General features: G+C 54.4%; 1 protein-coding gene across 2 annotated transcripts; it reads right to left on the bottom strand.

The window, feature by feature from the left end:
* Positions 1-4,190: 4,190 nt before the first annotated feature.
* On the bottom strand, positions 4,191-17,690 carry Gata2 (GATA binding protein 2). 2 transcript variants are annotated; one of them, XM_031382491.1, is made up of 6 exons: positions 17,215-17,690; positions 11,488-11,760; positions 10,432-11,073; positions 8,727-8,872; positions 6,546-6,671; positions 4,191-6,025 (listed from the first exon to the last, which is right to left on the bottom strand). In XM_031382491.1, exons 2-6 carry the CDS (start codon positions 11,714-11,716, stop codon positions 5,726-5,728), a joined length of 1,443 nt encoding a protein of 480 aa, XP_031238351.1. In that variant the 5' UTR covers positions 11,717-11,760; positions 17,215-17,690; the 3' UTR covers positions 4,191-5,725. The 2 variants fall into 2 exon arrangements, with proteins under 2 accessions (XP_031238351.1, XP_031238350.1); XM_031382490.1 differs by lacking the exon at positions 17,215-17,690 and adding an exon at positions 12,397-12,928.
* Between the last annotated feature and the right edge of the window lie 780 nt (positions 17,691-18,470).

Below are 18,470 nucleotides of genomic sequence, written 5' to 3'. Positions count from 1 at the left end.
CCCCTCCCCACACACTCACATGTAATACACAACCCCTCCCCACACACTCACGTGTAATACACAACCCCTCCCCACACACTCACATGTAATGCACAACCCCTCCACACACATTCACGTGTAATACACAACCCCTCCCCACATACTCACATGTAATATACAACCCCTCCATACACACTCACATGTAATATACAACCCCTCCCCACACACTCACATGTAATACACAACCCCTCCCCACATACTCATGTGTAATACACAACCCTTCCACACACTCACGTGTAATACACAACCTCTCCCCACATACTCACATGTAATACACAACCTCTCCCTACACACTCACGTGTAATACACAAGCCCTCCCCACACATTCACGTGTAATATACAACCCCTCCCCACACATTCACGTGTAATACACAACCCCTCCACACACACTCACATGCAATACACAACCCCTCCCCATGCACTCTCATTTAATACACAACATGCTTCCCAAACACATGTATGTACATAAGCTACACATTCTATTGTGCCTTAAACTTCAGACTGATTCTGTTGACTTGCCTGTTTTTCCAGATGAAGTTTGGAATTGTTTGGGTTTATTATTATTATTATTATTGTCTTTTAAAAAAAATCAAATTGTTTTGCCTCATAAACTCATTGAGGATCCGCCCACCTTGGGAATGGCTCCACTGTGTCTGCCTTCTTCTCTGCCTCAGGTGAACTGGTCCTATCCTGAGGCAGAAGGCAGGAATTCCTCCCAAACTCTGCCTGGGGCTACGTTCCCTGCTGAGGCCCTAGGATTGATCAGTGAAGAGATCCTTCCCCCCCCCTCCTTCACTGACAGTTCACCAAAAGACAGGAGCTGGCTGAGGACAGAGCTGGTCCCTAAATGTCACACAAGAGGTTTGGTTTCTTCTACAGAAAATGGGAGTAAGAAGCCAGACTTGGAAGTGTCCCAGAAGAGGAAGGGAGGGAGGGCCTGAGCTGGCAAGCCCCACCTGGGGACAAACAGATAGAACAAAGACCCACTCCACCCTGCCTGCTCTGGTGCTGATCCTGAGGGATTGGAAAGACAGTGGTCACCCGGCTTAAGGCAGCTACTTGTGGTTCCTGGTCTGCCTGGGTGCTTTGTCCACAGAATCCTAATTCTTTACTGGGTAATGACTGAGTGATAGGAAGGGTAATGGTCTAGTCATTGTATGGAGGACGGGAATACATTCTGAGACTAGGAGCCCCCTGAGCCTAGACTCCCAAGTAGCTTGCTTGAGCTGTGTGCCTGTGGTCCTTAGCTCTCCTACCACCAGCCTCTCTCACACTGGCCCAATAGGACTCCTCCTCCCAGGTAACCCCTAAGCTCAACAGGCAAGGATGCATGGAGAATGAACCTATTCAACAGAGGGAGGGGAACACCTCTCTCAAGAATGCTTTGGTGTTCTTGAGTGTACACAGAGGGAAGCCACTTACCTCCTGGCTTCCTCCTGGCCTGCCTCCCAGCACCTGAGACTGTACCTGGAATGAATGCTCCAAACTTTTGGGCTAACAGGAGAGAAGAAATAAGCCAGGTCATCATGGCCTCTTGTAAACTCACTCTGGGTTTGGCTCCTGGCCATCGGGTCCTCGGGAAAGCTCCAGATCTTGGATGTGGGAGCTCCACGTCCCAGATTTCAGGTTCTAGGCTTCCTATGTTGAGGGTCTCGATTCTGACACTGGGCAATGGGCCTTACTTACTTTGGGGTTCTTGCTAAATTCTAGGTTCTGAGCTCCAGGTGTGTGCTCTAGATGTGGAACCCAGCTCTGGACTCTGTGGTTCTGGATGAGAGGGTCCCATGCTCGGAGTTGTTCATTTTGGATGTGAGTGTCCAGGCTCTAGACACTGTCTTTGAGCTATAGACCCCTGAGCTTTTGAATCCAGAGCTGTGATTCTTGATTCTTGGGTTTAAACTACAGGTTCTAGACCAGTGGTTCTCTACCTTCCTAATGACCCTTTAATATAGTTCCTCATCTTATGGTGACCCCCACCACCACCACAAAATTATTTTGTTGCTACTTTATAAGGGTAATTTTGCTACTATTATAAAACATAACATAAATATCTGATATGTAGGATATCTGATATATGACCCTTATGGAAGGGTTGTACTATTCCAAAAGGGGTTGTGACCCACAGGTTGAGAACTAGTGTTCTAGATGGTCCATTCAGAACTTGGGCCTGGCCTGACAAGTTTGCTCCAAGCCAAGAACATTACTTCCTCTGAAGGGTGAACAGGTTCCTGTCTGTTTTCACAAATGAGGCTTCCAACGTCTATAATTGTATGTGGCAAAAGGGGGTTGCCAACAGCACACATACACACACATATGCACACATGCATGCATCACCCATTCCTGAATACATCTGCTATCAAACCTGGGGACAAGACAGAAAGCTACCCCTGGGCTTCACGGTGGCTGTAGCTAGCAGGAGGCTAGAAGGCCAGTGTGGTGATCCTGTGGGAGAAACACAGCAGCCCAACTAAGCTCCAGCGTGACTCCTGTCTGCTTCTGGTGCCCATTCTGCAGGGGGAAATGGGGCAGGCTAATGGGGGCATGCTAGGGCAGTATCCTGAGGCCGAAGCCCTGGAGGTGCTACCTCACCACACCCTGGTAGACTGTAGCACTTTGAACATGGTGCCGGTCCTTGCTTGGATACTTGCTTTTCAATATGTGAGATAGCGCAGCAGTCTGAGTCAGGAGAAAGCCTCCAGTTGTGGGTGGCTGTTGAAGAGCAAGAATGTTGACAGCAATAGTAGTCAGTGGGGACCCCAGTCAAGAGACCTAAGTGGCTAGAGATGATGAGCAGAGAGAAGCCACTGACCAGGAACACATGTTCAGTGACTTGAATCAAAGAGAGAGAGGGCTTTATCCAAGAAGGTGTAGACACACAATTATGACCAGGAGTCAGCTCAGAGATCTCAAGCAAGACTATGGTTGACTGGACATATTATGAGCCACTGGTCAGGGACATGGATGACTCAGGATAGGGGTCACTAGAATCTTGAGGTCTTCAGTGCTTGAGGGCTGAGGGTGGAAGAAAGACAGACTGGTGATCAGAAACTTATGGGATGTGTTGGGATCAACAGCACTAGTGATCCCAAAATGTAGTAACCAGATGCACCAATTACTAGTTAATAACCAGAGACTAGTTAGAGAAGCTAGTAGTCAGGAGTGCAAGGTTTAAGGGACTTGGGAGAATGAGGGTGCTAGGATCAGACTTTGACACTTGTAACAGGATCTTGGAGACTGGAGGTGAGCCCTCAGAGGCATTGGTACCAGAGCATCAGAGAAGATGTAGTTATAAGAGGGTGTGGTTACTAGGCACATGGGTAGTTAGATCAGAGGCAAGTGACCAAGGGTTGATCGTTAAAGAGACACTGAGTGACCAGTCATAATGGCCACACGCCAGCTTCTCAGGAGGTAAGGTGCTTACATGTTTGAAGCCAGCTTAAGCTCTATAAAGACCTCACAGTTCACACACACACACACACACACACACACACACACACACACACACACACACACACACACACACACCACCACCACCACCACCACCACCACCACCACCACCACCAAGAACACCATTGGTGGCCTGCATCTGTCCACACATTGGTCATGGGAAGCCTCCTTGATGAGAAACAGATTCTAGGCATGTGACTATTGACAATTGCCAACATCACTGCCGGAGATGAGTGGTGGCCCCATTGCATGCAGGCTAGTGACTGGTCACATCACTGACCAGATACATACTGGTGATTGGTTAGGGAATGATGGCAGACCCATTCATTAGGAATATTGTTAGCAGTGGCTATCCTGGATCATTTATCAAAGGCAACAATCGTGATGGTGTGATCAAGTATATCAATGAACAGATTTGGCAACCTGGTACCCTAGAAACCAAAGCTGACCACACTGGAGGGACCTGAGCGGGGCCAGGTCAGCTATTGGTTCTATAAAAAGCCGAAGCAGGTACCTTGCTTGAGCTCTCAGAAGAGCACAGGCTGAAGAAGAGTCCTGTCCATCCCCATGGGCTCTAGGGGAGGAGGTTTTAGCCAAATGGGCCTTTCTCTGAAAAACAGAGCCAGCAGACACAAGGCCACCTGACAGCTTCAACCCCACCACGGGTGTAGGGGTCCCAGGGACCCACTCGACAGGCGACAGCATTCACAAAAAGTATTTTATTATTTTTAACAGTATTCACTTTAAAGGAATAAGAGGGTAGCATACAATTTTTACAGACAATATTTAAATGTTGTACACAGTTAACAATAACTTAGGTCACTAATTCAAAATAAAACAAGCCCAAAAACATAAAAACAGAAAATACTGCCGATTCTTCTCTTATGCGGGTACTAGCACATAATAAGTTACTTCCGGTTAGGGTGCTCTGCAGCAATTGGACACCGATATTGCACTTGGTTGACTCGTCAGCACAATCGTCTCCCTGGGCTCGGGGCCCCCTTGCTGGCTGCTGCACCACTGCCACCACCGCACACAGAATCAAAGCTTGGGACACATTTTATGTACAGCTGTACCTTGAAGGATCCAGCCAGCCACAGCAGAACAGAAGCCTGAGATCCCAGGGCCACTGCCTGCCTGCCCCCTGGCTCCCAGAAACCAAGAGCATAAGATTCCCCCTTGTCCCCAGCCCCCTGCTAGGGCTGTGGGACCCAAGAACCATTCAAAGAACTGTGAAGCTCAGCCCTGGTTTGCAGGTTTTATTTTTTTCTTAGTGGGGCTTCTGTGGCAACGTACAATCGACTGGACCCAAAAAAAAAAAAAAAAAACGAGTTTCAAAATAAAACCACTCATCAGCGGGTTAAGCTTATGCAGTTTGGTTTTTGCTTTGAGTATTTTCTTATTTATCTTAGAGGGGGAGGGGATGGAGGGGTTAGCAGAAAAGGAGGTTGTATTTACAGGGGTCCAACTGGCCTGCAGCAGCGCAGGCTGCCGCTAGGCCCATTTGGGTCACACCAGCTTTGGCCTCTGGAAGCCAGGGGAATGATCTGGGAGACGGTTCCCCTTTCCAGAGAATGTTTCCTTCCTGTGACCCAGCCCTGGCCTGGGAATCTGGGACCGCCTGCAATTGTCTCTGCCCTTTAGGGCTGCGTCAGGGCAGGGGCTACCCTGCAGGCCGGCTGGGGAGAAGGAGGCTCAGGCTGAGGACCTGTAAGTATGCCCCCAAGAGCCCTGACTGATGGCAATAGGTCCCAAGAAGGACCCAGAGAACATAAATAGCCCATGCCTCCATGTCTTCACGTTCTTGTTAAGAAATAAGAGCAAAATAAATTATTTTTTTGCCTACTTCTTTCTCCTTCAAAAAATAAAACAGAAGAAGAAAAAGAAAGGAAAAAAAAGATTTCATTTTTCTATCCCCCATCTCCTCTTCTTGCTATAAATCTGTAAACCTGTCCATTTTGCTCTCCAAACAAACACACTCGTGAAAACACTTTTCTGGGCAGCACCCAGGGCACACGAGCTGCAGCCCAGTTAGAAATATTCACAGTAATGGCGGCACAAGGCTGGGAGTCCTCCAAGGAGAGGTGGCTTCGGCCAGGCTAGGCTAGCAGGAGGAAGTGGGTCTCTTGGGATGGGCGGGAGCCAAGAGTACAGTTCCACCCATCCTGGGAGTGCCCAGCCTCGCTCTGGTTCTGCCAACCACCCTTGATGTCCATGTCTGTCCAGCGGGAGGCTGTGTCTAGCCCATGGCAGTCACCATGCTGGACGGGTGGGGGTGGCCAAAGGAGAGACTGGAGGAGGGGTGGATAGGCGTGGGCGTGGGTAAGATGTGTCCAGAGTGACTAAAGGGTGGGAGGTGGCCCACGGGTGCCATGTGTCCAGCCAGGGCAGCCGCACTGAAGGGCGATGATTTCTCCTGCATGCACTTGGATAGCTCCTCAAAACATTCGGCTCCTTTCTTGCTCTTCTTGGACTTGCTGGACATCTTCCGGTTCCGGGTCTGGATCCCTTCCTTCTTCATGGTCAGTGGCCTGTTAACCTGGGGGCAGTCACAGAGCCCTTAGGAGAAGTCGCCTACCACACGGATGGATCCCTCCTAACTCTCTCCACAGGTCAAGGGAGAGAGACTGAGTTAATTGTATCCCCAGGGTGACAGGAACTGTAACCTTCAGCCCAGACCCAATGTTACTCACCAAAGCCCCCTTAAGCCTTCACTGTTATATTTTCAAGAAAGAGTGCATGGTTTAACAGCCCACATGGTTGTTCCCAGACCACTAAATGCCAGCACTGCCTGCCTCCTCCAACACCTCTAACCCCCCAACCCCCGCACAACCACACACCCCCAGCCTCTCCTTAACACAGAGGTGCCGGATCCCTGCTTGCCCTGCCCCCATCGGTCCCACCTCCAGAGCAGAGGCATCCTCCTTACAGGACGCCCTTCTGGCACTCTAGGCTGCAGCTTCCCAAGCCAAGCCAAGCTGGAGATTGTGGCTGGGGCCGCTGGCTGGCCAGGCAGCACAAAGAGCTGAGGTCCCCGGGGAGGGGTGGGGTGCACTCACATTGTGCAGCTTGTAGTAGAGTCCACAGGCGTTGCACACAGGGTCCCCGTTGGCGTTCCGGCGCCATAAGGTGGTGGTTGTTGTCTGACAATTTGCACAACAGGTGCCCGCTCTCCTGGCAGCAGACTAGGAGGGGAGGGGTAGCGTCAGTGGCTGTCTCCCACGCCCCACCTTGACCTCCTCCTGGGCCCTTGGCACCACCCCCAGCCCCACCACCGCCTAGCCAGGAGCGATAGGTCTCATCTGGGAACCAAAGCATCTCAAACCGAGGAATGTTAGAATTTGAGATGTAAACTAGTTGGAAATCACAGAACTTTAGAATAAAGAGTTCTTAGAATCTAATGGACTGACTGTCAACACAGAAGGGAAAGGCAGCCACGTCCCCTAACCGCCCAGCAATCTAATTTCACAGGTAAGGAGACAGATCCCAAGGAGACTTTAGTCCTGTGACCATCCTGAGCTACTCTGTCTCCAGTCGAATGCCTCCTCCCCCACGGCTCCCCTGGAAATCCAGAATGCCAGTGAGTCACTACTGGGAGGCCATGGCCGTAAGACCCTGCACTGCCCAGGAGAACCCAGAAAGCCCTGGGGAAGTTTGAGCCCAGGATTAAAGCGTGGACTTGCCTTGTCCTATATAGGATCTAGGAGTCGCCAGGAGAGATTTAAATTGAATTTAACTACAGTTTAAAAACTAAACACTCTGTGCCTTTTATTGCACTAACAGCATTCCTAGCAATCAATAGTCATACTAGCCAGAGGCTTCAAAAGGACTATGGAGCAAAGACTTTCCATTCCCTGCCGGCCTAGAGCCCTACACCCAGAGAGCGCTTACCTGCGGTGGCCTTTACCAAGCCCCTAGTCCCAGCCCCCCAGGAAATGCCAGTCAGAGGAGAGGAGTGGGAGAGAGGAGGTCTGGTGTCTAGAACAAGGACTGAAAGGTGGGGGGGGGGGGGAGAGAGAGAGAGAGAGAGAGAGAGAGAGAGAGAGAGAGAGAGAAAGGCCTTTTCCTAGAATACAGATCGTCCTCCGCCACCATCCCTTCTGCCTCAGGTAAACAGAGAGGTGCTTCTGTGTGTTCCTCCCCACACACCCCACCTCCACCCAGAAAATCCTAGCACTGAACTCCACTAGGCAGCCAGTATGGGGTGGGGGCCAAGTCCAGCTGAGTCCAGAATGGCCCCGGGCTTGAGCCTGCTCATGGAGGGGACCAGAGCTGGCCTGCCGCGGGGGCAGGGAGGGTGAGTAAGCAGCCTGAAGCTGGAATTCTGACTCAGGGGCCAGCAGCATATCCTCCTTCCACCCCCACCAGCCTGCACCGCCCTCACACTGCTGGGGGGGCGGGGAAAAAAAAGAAAAAGGGCCCCAAAGCGGGTGAACGATTTAAACTCATAAATCACTTCGCCCTGAAAAAATATATTTATTATTCTTAGCATTTTACACATTATTTGCAGAGTGGAGGGTATTAGAAATTTCAAAACAGCCCAGCGAGAGGCAGGACTGAGTCGAGGTGGCTCTGAAAACTTGCCGGTCCGGAAACAGATACACGAAGTTTCCTTATCTACCGGCTGCAGATGTCCGGATAGGAAACTCCGGCAGGAGATCCGAAAGGACATTTTTTTAAAAATCACTCAAATGAAAATACACAGTATAGGTGACTCCATGGAAAAATAATAAAGGGCAGGTTTTTTTGGTGGCCGCTGTGTGTTATTTAAATAAGCGGAGGAGACTGTGAGCTGGGAGGCAAGGGAGGGCCAGAGCAGCCACAGGGAAAAGTACTTCATGGCCCTATTTTTAAAAAGAGCGAATAGGAGGCCAGAGCCTGAGGGTGGGCTGCTAGACCCTGGGCTCTGGGAATCCTTCAGTGGGGGACAGGGAGGGGGTGCCCGGTGGCTGCGGGGGAGGGGGAGTGCCAGGAGGCTGCAGGACAGGAAATTTGGCAGGAAAGAATCTGCCAGAACGAAGACCGACCTGACTGACCCCCCAAATGATTTTACTGATAAGAGAATTTCAGGTGGTGAAGTCTCTGCATTTGAAGTTTTGCTGTTGGATTGTTTTCGTTTTTTTTTTTTCTTTTTGTGTTTTGCTTTGTTTTGTTTTCACCTTCACTTAACTAACTACCAGCTCTGCCCACGGTGCTGGCCACTGTGCCCCTGCCCTGCCCCGTGATGTGCCTGTTCCTACCAGCCTCCGCTTGGGCTTGATGAGTGGCCGGTTCTGTCCGTTCATCTTGTGGTAGAGCCCACAGGCGTTACACAGGTAGTGGCCCGTGCCATCCCGTCGCCAGAGAGGGGTGGCTGTGGCCCCACAGTTGACACACTCCCGGCCTTCTGTAAGGGAACAAGGAAAGACAAGGCCTGCTTACCCTCTACACAGAGGATCAAGGTTATATTAAGGGAGATCCACCCCTGGCTGAAAAAAGGGACTCAAGGGGGCCCCTTAAAAGAGACTTGAGTCCTTTAAGGATAAATCCTCATTTCTGATGCTACTGAGGAAAAACAAAGAGAAACAGCAAGTGCAGGGTGCCAGGGATTCTCAGAGCCAGCAGCAAGTTACCCGGAAAAGGAACTGAAGGCCAGCTTTATGGAGCACAGGCTACTGCCGCTGAGCTCAGGCCACAGTTGTCTGGGATTGGGGTCTGGGAGAGCCTCTCTCCCTCCTCCTCTGTTCTATTTCCTCTCACGTTTGCCTCCCCGAATGAGCCAGCATCTCTAAGTCTGTTCCTCTCTCCCATCAGCCCCTCACTGTCTTTATGCTTCTTCTAGGGTCAGGGAACTTTTCTCTCCCTCCAGTTCATCTCCCTTTCAGCCAAACCCCTAGAATTCAGTGATCAAAGTTGTTTCTAAAATGAAATAAATAAGTTCTTTCACTTTAGGCTAGGTGGCCTTATTTTCTGTTGTTGTTTTTGGCCATCTGGAACTCAAATAAAATACAAAACAAACACGAAAGACAGGGCTACAGATAGGCCAAGATTTTGCAAAATGGCAAAGTCACTGGTCTCAGTAGAGCAGGAGATAGAGTCAAGTTGGGGCTGGAGTTCAGCGGGGTGAGTGCTTAGTAGCTTGGTACCCAGGAAATTCTTCCTGATTTAGTTGGAACTAAGTTCACCTTTGAGAAGCTGCTTCCTCAGCTCAGAAATACACTTTGGAGGAAGCCTTCCCCCTCCCTTGCTAAAAGCTATGGGAAGGAGCCCCAGAGCCATGGGTTATTGCCTGAGGGCCCTATAACTGGACCAACCCAGCTGGATCCAGCAGCAGCTGGCAAAGGGGTGCAGGCACCCGCACAGATTCTCAGTCCTACCCTCAGGGAGAAGGATCAGGGTCACTAGGATACAAACAGGTCTTGGGAATTTTGCTTTGGGGAAATCTCCAAGGAGATCTGGAGCCGCTGCAATCCTAAAACTGGACTAGCAGAGTTGGAGAACCAGATTCCTTTAGGACCTGGATCTCTGCAGTGCCCGCAGCATGCACACACGCTCACAGATACACGTACACATAAGTACACACTGACTTCTTCCTTCACCTACAGCCTCCATTCTCCCCCACAGCCAGTCACGAGGCTGCTCCTTCTCAACTGACCATCTGGGGAGGAGACAGGGAATCACATACAGGAGTGTTTAGCTGGTACTTGCCAACCTTGGAGAGGAGGTCTCAAGAGGGGGTGAGGAGAGGAGCTGAACACTGGCTACTAAGGAGCACTCAAGGACAGGATGAAAATTGTAGGGTTTTCTTCCTCCCTACAGGGAGCCTCAAATGCCTGTGGACTATCAGAGAGGACCACCACCCATCCTTAAATCAGGCACCCTAGCATGGCCCCTCTCTCAGACCACAACCCCTTTTAGAGAGGCACACCACACCCACAGGCCCTGAAGTCCCACACCTGCCTTTACCTGAGCAGGAGCGAGCCTTGCTTCGCTGCTTAGGGGTGAAGCTGGAGGCTGGGCCACCCAGGAAGCCTCCCGGGTGGAAGAGGCCGCTGCCATAGTCATGAGCTGAGGCAGGCACATAGGAGGGATAGGTGGGTATTGGGTGGTGTGTTGCAGGCTGGGTACCCATGGTAGCTAGGCCCGGGCGCAGGGGACTGCCACCTTCCATCTTCATGCTCTCAGACAGTGACACTTGGTACTTGACGCCATCCTTGTCCTCACCCCGGGCTACACTACCCCCTGCAGAAGATGAGGCTGGGGAAGCAGCTCCTGTCGTGCTGGGGTCTGGAGACACTTCTTTGGGTGGCGTGGGTGGGAAGCCGAAGAGATGGGAGCCTGAGTGGGCTGCGGTGGGGGTGAGGGAGGCCACGGAGCTCCCACTGCCTCCCCCGCTCCCACCCGCAGCCCCTGGGTACACAGACAGAGGCCCTCCGGGTGCTCCAGCAGCTGAGGGGTGCAGCGGGGTCTTGGAGAACGGGCTGACGGTCCAGGGGCTGTGGTGATGGGCAGCGGCGGCAGAGAGAGCTGCTTTGCCCCCGTCCAGCCACGGCAAACCTGGGCTGTGCAACAAGTGTGGTCGGCACATCTGGCCTCCGGTGAGACGGGCTGCACAGAGGGAGAGGGGGTGAGGGTGATCAGGGGCTTTAGAGCCATGACACAGGCACACAGGATCACAACTCAGCGAACTACCATCAGCAGCCCCACCCTTTAAAACATCAGAATCATAACACCTCGGCCTGTGATCATCAGCAATGTCAGTGAAAGGCCGAAGGACAAGTGACACAGCAGCCTCACTAGATAGGGCCCAGAAGGATCCCCCCAAGACCATTGGAATGGACTGAAACCCTACAGGTCCCAGACCCTCCCCAAGAAGTCTCTGCCTCCACCTTCCTAGGCCCGATTTCGCAGCTGCTCAGATTCCTGTGGATCCCACATCCGGGAAGCAGCAACAGGCCGTCCTCCCCTCCAAGGCCTGGCGCGGGCGCCAGGCTTCCAGAAACCTCGGGGGCCAAAGCTCACCATGCGCTGGGCTGTAGGAAACGCGCGCGCGCGCGTGAGCCGGATTGGCGTAGTAAGGGTTGCCCTGCGAGTCGAGATGGTTGAAGAAGACATCCACCTCGTCAGGAGGCAGCAGCTGTGCCGGCTCCATGTAGTTGTGCGCCAGGCCCGGATGGTGCGAGTCGGGGTGCTGCGCATTCAATACGGCGGGGTGCGCCATCCAGCGAGGCTGCTCAGGCGCCACCTCCATGGTCCACTACTGCGGCTTGGGATCCAGGAGAAGGTAGGGCGGCTCTGGATAACAGAGGGAATGTGAGGGACACTGCCGCCTTCTGACACCCCCATCCCCAAAGTCGGTGTCTTGAGAGCAAAGGCGCTCCATCGGAACTTCACTGAGGACCAGTCCCGGGTGGGAGGAAAGCGCAAGGTTTAAAACGAAAGGAAGGTGAAGGAAGGGGTTCAGCCTCATACACTTGCAGGGAAACTCGCGTTCCCACAGACGCACCCCCATGCACACGAGGTCACACACAGGGATAGATCCTGACATTGGCGACCCCCAAAAACTCACGCGGAACTGAAATCGGGTTCTCACACCGTGCCCCTGTCCTCTGGGCACACAAACACATAAACTCCGACTAAAAGTTAGAGACAGTCGCCTAGACATCCACTCTGGGGCACACGCCCTCCCACGCCCCCCTAACACTTACTTTGACAATATATACACAAACTAACCCGGACACACCGAGCCACCCCCAAAACGCACACGCAGTTTCTGGGGCTGAGAGCCGGTCCCCAATGCACTCTCTAGCAGTCAGCCAACCTCTCCCCAGAGCATAAGAACGTAATCGCCCACAGGAGATCCTGGTCTGTGCTCCACAGAGATCCCTCTAACCTAGGAATGCCCACAAGCCCCCTGAACCTCAAACTTACACTCGCAGCGGCGTGGGAAGGGGAGGGCTCAGCAGTAGAGAGTAAGGGACACTAGGAGAGCCCGGGTACGGCGGGCCTAGCGACAGCGCGTCCCAAGGCCGGCGGATTCACGGGATAGGGGTGGGGGACAACGCGCGTCTCGGCCTCCGGCCCGCCCGACTCCGGCCCCTCTGCATCCTCCGGCCGCCCTGGCGCCAGCTGCCGACTCCTGCACAGACATGAAGCGGGGGCCGCGCACGCCTATGAAGCCGGCGCCAGCCAATCAGCGCCGCGCGCCGCCCAGCCTCCGCCCCCCCATTGGCTGGTCCCGCAGCTTCGGCCGCTGGACTTCGGGAATGACCCGCAAGCTGGCCCCCTAGGCTGCCTGGCCCCCTCCCAGCTCCCTCTGTGCGGCCTCTGATGCCAACGCCCCTCAGGGGACCCTCGCCGCGGGCAGACCCTGAACCCCTCCGGCAGACGCTCAGGTCCTCCAACCTCTGCCCTCCTAGCAACCAGGCACCCCGACTTCCCAGGAGCCGAGACATGCACCTTCTGGGTATCTCTCTGCTGGGACCACAGCTTTCCACTCTCGGGCGGAACCCCACCTCCACTGCTACGGACCACGGCCAGCCCAAGTCCTACTGACTCCCCAAACCCTCTGTCCTTCTATCAGGGATAGCCGTGCAAGAGGCTGGTAGGATCGGCTGGACAGCACAAGTCTAGGGATTGTGGACCTCTCTAGGGCACCCGAACTTTGGCCACTACGACACTTAAAGCTGTGCAAGACCGATGGTCGCGGTCAAGCCAGTGACCCAGGGAGGGGGAAGGGCTCCGGGCGTGGCCTTAGTAGACCACCAGGCTGAACTGCCTGGGGCGAGGCCGTGGAGCGGGGGACTGGCGCCAGGGTCGGCTGGAGGGAGACTCCCGGGGTATTAGCCATATATATTTTTTCCTTCTAGGGGGTCCCCAAGATAGTCTTTGGGGAGAGGGAAGCAATGTTTTGAGCACTTTGTTCCCAAAGTCACCTGGAGTTTTTCTCCTCAACACCTCCATTCTGGAGAGGCAGTGAGTTCAGTGAGAGTCTACAAACCTAGCTGCCTCCCTGGCTATAGACGGGAGACCTAAAATCCAGAGTCCAGAAAGAGACTTGTGAGTCCAAGACTTTTAGGGGAATCTAGACAGGTGCGATGGATTGGCCGGGCTTGAAGCCCTTCATCTAGCTCCTCTATCTTCGCAGGGCCCGAGACCCCTAAAGAATAATTCCAGAGAAGTCCCAGGCTGGTCCCGAGCTGAGGGAAGGCTGGGGTCCCCGCCGCCCCCAAGGATGGAGGAGGGGCGGCAGGATTGACAGTCCGTAATTGGGTAACTGGAGGCGGCTTCTCCGGCCCGGCGGCCCCGCCACCGCGACGCCGGGCCCCTGACGTCACCCGATTCGCCAGGAAATGAACTTTTTAATAATCCAAGGAGGGTGGAAAGCCCTCGGTCCCCTCGGCTCGGGGGGCGCCCAGCCAGGCGGGCTCAGCTTCTCGGGCGCGCCCCCGTCACCCCCTCCCAGGTCCTCTGCGGACAGCGCTGAGGGGGCGCGCGCACGGCAGGGCCTCCTCCGGCCTCTGCGGCTGGCGTCCATCTGTCTGTCCGAGGCCCTGGAACAGGTAAAGGCCTGGGGCCCGGGGTGCAGAACTCCACTGGACCGGAAACCCGCGCCTCTCGCTCCTTTGGGGGTGGGGGTCGTGCTGTCCTCTGTGTTCCCCGCGCCTCTGCGCTCCAGAGCCAGCAGGGGCCCAGGAGGCTCGGGAGTCCGCGCCCAGCCGAGGCGGGAGGTCTAGCAAGAGGGATCCAGGGGCTTGAGGGGCGCGAGACCGTAGTGCCTCGGGGTCGGCTGGGCAGGTGGGTGGTCTCAGTGCCAGCCAGGCTCGCGCTCCCACTGCGCGGTTCACTTAGGATCCGCTTTCGGGACGGCTTTCTCGGCTTCTCCCAGCCTTTAGCCCAGGATTCTCCATTCACGCTCAAGGCAAAATCGCCATGGAGTTTCCAGATTGTTCGATGTCCCTGGAACCTAGCAGGAGAGTCTAAAGGCCTCTCAACCCCGGCGATAACCCCATTTTCGAAAACGGTACCCCATGTGGCCGAATTCCATGGCCTTGTAGAGTACCAGGAGGAGGACGCGGTGCGCAGAGGAAGCTGCCCCTGGGCTAGTCGGCGCTGCGGCCGGCAGGGCGGGGGTCTCCCAGCACCACCCCTGAGAGCAGGTAATTTCCCTCTTTTCTCCCGAAGTCGCAATTAAAATTATCTCCCTGTTCGGACGAGATAGGGTTTGCCTTTTCCATGCCACATCACGGACCGGGCAGCGTTCTGCCTCTTACAGAGGTGAAAGTGGCCAAGCTTGGTGGGATCCCACTCGAAACGAGAGCCCCAGGGTTTCCCATCGTGCTGGCGCAGAGCGGAGTGCAGAAGGGGATTTAATTACTCCGTTCGGCAGCTCAGAAAATCGCCGTGCAACAAGGGCTTAACCGGGTGGTTAAGCGACGCTTGAGCCTGGGCCTCAGGAGACCCGCAACAGCCTAGCCTGCCCACAAGACTGGGCATGGGAGAGGAGAGGGGGGTCCTGCCAGGCCCTTTGAGGACCTAAGGTTGGCTTCTGGAAACTGCAAGCAACCAGCCAGCTGGGGTGAGCCCCTGCTGAGGTTGGAGTCCCTGCGTCTGATGCGGGACTGCTGGGGTTTCCAGCAGGAACTAACCCGTCTGAAAGAGAAAATTGCAGGCTAGATAGCAGAGCACTGAATTGGCGAATAAAGGGGAGCCTGAGTTGATGAACGTGTATGAACCAGATAGATCCACACAGCCAAGAAGCCACTACTAGGCCAAAATGAACCGCCACTAAAGTCCAAACAAACACCAAGGAGGGCCGAGACACTTCCCAAGATGGCTTAGATTCGATTTCCCCCAAGCCAGCCTCCCCACCCCCAACGAAAGCAGATTTATTTCAACTTACAGACCCCTACTATGAGGTCCCTAAAACAACTTCAGGTGGACACTTGCCTTTTAAATTTTTTGGTTTTGTTGTTAATTTTGGAGCATACCCAGGGCTGTTCTTCTCTGTACTAAACTGTCCTTTTCCTTCCACGGAAACAAGATTTCTCGGAGAACAGAGGGAGCTTGGCTCCCAAGCTGAATTTTCTAACCACCATTTTTTTTGTGTGTGTGTATATATGACCTGGAAGCTTTTACAGAGAGGGGACAGCGCAAGGGGTGCTTCCGCGTGGGAACTGGGTTCTGTGGATCTAGGCCCTGTTCTGGGTGTGGCCCGGCTCCTGCAAATCAGTCTGGAAAGATGAAGTGATAGAGGGCCCCCAGTTTATGCTGTCCTCCCCACTTGCCCTTTGTTTAAACATCGCTCATCCAAGTCATCCTCTGGGATCACAAGTTTACCCTTTCCTTGCAAGCTAATTCTCTCCTTTCTCCTAAGGAGAGCTGAGTGGCCAGCTAGCTTAGGGTTGCCTTCCAAAAAGAAGGCACAACTGGAGGCCTCCAGCCTACATCGTGGCCACAAGGTCTGAGGGACACTGGGAAGGAAGTGGGGGAGCTTTGGCCATTATTGGTCAGGGTCTCCTCTAGGTGAAGGACTCAGATATGTCCCTGGAAGCACCCATCAATTCAGAGGGCCTCTAAGCGGTGCTCCTTGCTCTTTGGAATTCTGCCTCTTGCTCCTCAAGATCAGAAGGCTCCCGCTTGCCTAGCATCTGCCATTTTATGGAGTCTTTTGGAAATGCAGGGACTGGGACCCAGTGTCCTAGGTGTCTGGCCCGCTGGTGCCAGGTGTCTTGGACTCTGCAATTTCTGATTAAGTTCTAACCTCCATACCCCACCAGCAGACACAGTCGGGGGCCCTGTTCTCTTCGCCAACAGCTATGCTTTACTCAGAGGCCTGGGGGTCAGCGACTTGACAACTGCTAAATGCATTTCGTTAGATGCAATTTGCTCGCAATTTGTCAACCCGGCTGGGAAACGCTCTCCAGACGCCTGGCAGACACTTTGGCTCTACCTGGTTATCCTGCCTGTTTATCAACGAATCCCGATTTGGGTCACAGTATAGACCAAGAACTCACCCCCAAATGTTCCCGACCTTGAGAGGCAAGTTGTTTTAAAAAACAAACGAATTTCTTTCCTTGTTTTCTGGTAAAGGAGAAGATGCCACCCGGGAGGTCCTTCTGAATACAAGACCTTTCCCCTCACCGCTGAGATAAGCTCAAATTCAAGCCCGGCCGCCACCGAATGGTTCAATGCCCAGCGTCCAGACAGGCCCAGAGAGCCGTCTACGCCTAAGCACGGCGGATCCCCTAGTCTGCGTCGGCCTCGTTCTTATTGAAATCCCACTGAAAAGATTCCGACTCTGACTTGGGCAGGGGAGGACTTCCATACCCTGCGCTCTCCCCCACCTGCACCCTCGCCACACAGGATAAAGGGCCGCAGGGCGCTTCGAGTGGGGGGCACAAGCAGGAGCGAGCCGGGTTAAGCCGCGCAAAGCCGGTGCACGGGACTAGCCGGCAGGTGCAGCCAGCGCCCGGGCAGCCCGGCTTGGGCGCATCCGCCGCCGCGACCCGGGGGTGGGGAACCGCGGAGACAAAGGCCCCAGCTCTGGAGTGGGAGGGGGCGCGTCGCACAGCTCTGGAAAGCCGGGTCTCCAGGTCCAGAGCTCCGGAAAAACGGAAGACAGGAGCCCCCAGGCGGGCCTTTGGGTTTCCGGGTGACCTGGGTTTGAGCCACTAGAAGGATCGTGTTGGGAGGCCCAGCCTGGGACCGGGAAGCTCCGGACGGCGCGGGCCGAGTACAGGAACTTACCGACTGCGGCGCGGTGGGCGGCGCCCTCGGGCGGCCACGGCCAGGGCTCAGCAGGGAGGCAGCGGTGTGCACGGCGTGGCTGGTCGGCCCGCGGGAGCCAGCGCGGCCGCGGCGGTCACCAGTGGGGCCCCGCGGCTCGGAACGCAAACTCGTCGCTCAGGCAGCCGCTTTTGTCCCCTAAGACCGGCTAGGGTTGAGGTGATCTCAGGCTAGGGAGACCTGAGCAGTGAGCTACCGCCCCGGTGGCCTGGCCACCTCTCTTGGTTCTGGCTGCCTCTCGGTTCCCGGCCGCAGAGCGGCAGCTTTTTATTTCGACATCACTTCGAGGGGGAGGGAACGCCGCAGGGGGGCAGGAGGGTGCCCGGGCTCTGCGCCCTGTCTGCCTGGTCCAGCCGCCCGGCTGGCCAGGCTTGGGCCACTAGTCAGTCGAGGTGCGCACACCCTGCAGGCCACTCCCGCCTTCTCAGGGCCACGCAAGCACTTCTGCTGTCAGGGATGTAATCTCAGAAAGCCTGCGATGTCTCTCTTTTGAGATTCTCCCTCACAAGCAAGTACACAGACACCTGCCCCTCCTTTCATACACACCGTTATGCACGGCGCTGTCGCTGTGTAGATGTCCCCAGACAGAGGCTTTCTGGCACACAAACACCAGTGCACATATAGATATAATGCACGCACACACACACACACACACACACACACACACCTCCCGTACTTCCTGCACATTTGGCTATGTGTAGATGCTTTTTCCCCACAGACGCCGGTTCTCAACTCAGAAGCATTTTAGGAATGGAGTTTCTGGTGTGTCCTTGGCCCATTCTTGGTGAACCTTTTGCATCCGAGAGAGCCACAAGAAGAGTAAAAGGTCTGTCCTTAGAAGGGTGTTCGGAGGATGCATGGTAGTAGTCTACACCTTAAGGAGGCACCTGGGCTAGATAGCAATGAGAATCACCCCTTGTATTTTCCTAAGCCCCTCTGAGGGATCCAAAGACTCCACAGACTTATTCTGCTTGGCAAGACTATGCATCCTGGTGTGCTCCATCCAGGGAGTAGGTCTGTCCCTGCAACCACATCCTTGTAGCACCAGATGTTTTGGATCTTTCTGAGTCTGTTGCTTTGTGTATGTACCGTCTTACATGCAGGTCAGTTTATGTGCCCGGTGGCCTGTGTATTACCATGGGGGGGGGGAGCTCACAGGAGTGTTTGCAAAACTTAGGTGTACCCCTAAGCGTTCGTATTGGGTAGTAGGGCACAGC

The sequence above is a fragment of the Mastomys coucha genome, unplaced genomic scaffold, assembly GCF_008632895.1.
Source record: "Mastomys coucha isolate ucsf_1 unplaced genomic scaffold, UCSF_Mcou_1 pScaffold20, whole genome shotgun sequence".
In the NCBI taxonomy this organism is placed as follows: domain Eukaryota; kingdom Metazoa; phylum Chordata; class Mammalia; order Rodentia; family Muridae; genus Mastomys; species Mastomys coucha.
This window is presented reverse-complemented; position numbering and strand designations above follow the sequence as displayed.

What these genes read in the sequence shown, in the direction of transcription:
- Gata2 (XM_031382491.1), bottom strand. Translation starts at nt 11,716, where the DNA reads ATGGAGGTGGCGCCTGAGCAGCCTCGCTGGATGGCGCACCCCGCCGTA. An exon ending in TTCCTACAGCCCAGCGCATG is followed by an intron (nt 11,074 to 11,487) that starts GTGAGCTTTGGC and finishes CCCTCTGTGCAG; the next exon opens with CCCGTCTCACCGGAGGCCAG. An exon ending in CAAGGCTCGCTCCTGCTCAG is followed by an intron (nt 8,873 to 10,431) that starts GTAAAGGCAGGT and finishes GTTCCCTTACAG; the next exon opens with AAGGCCGGGAGTGTGTCAAC.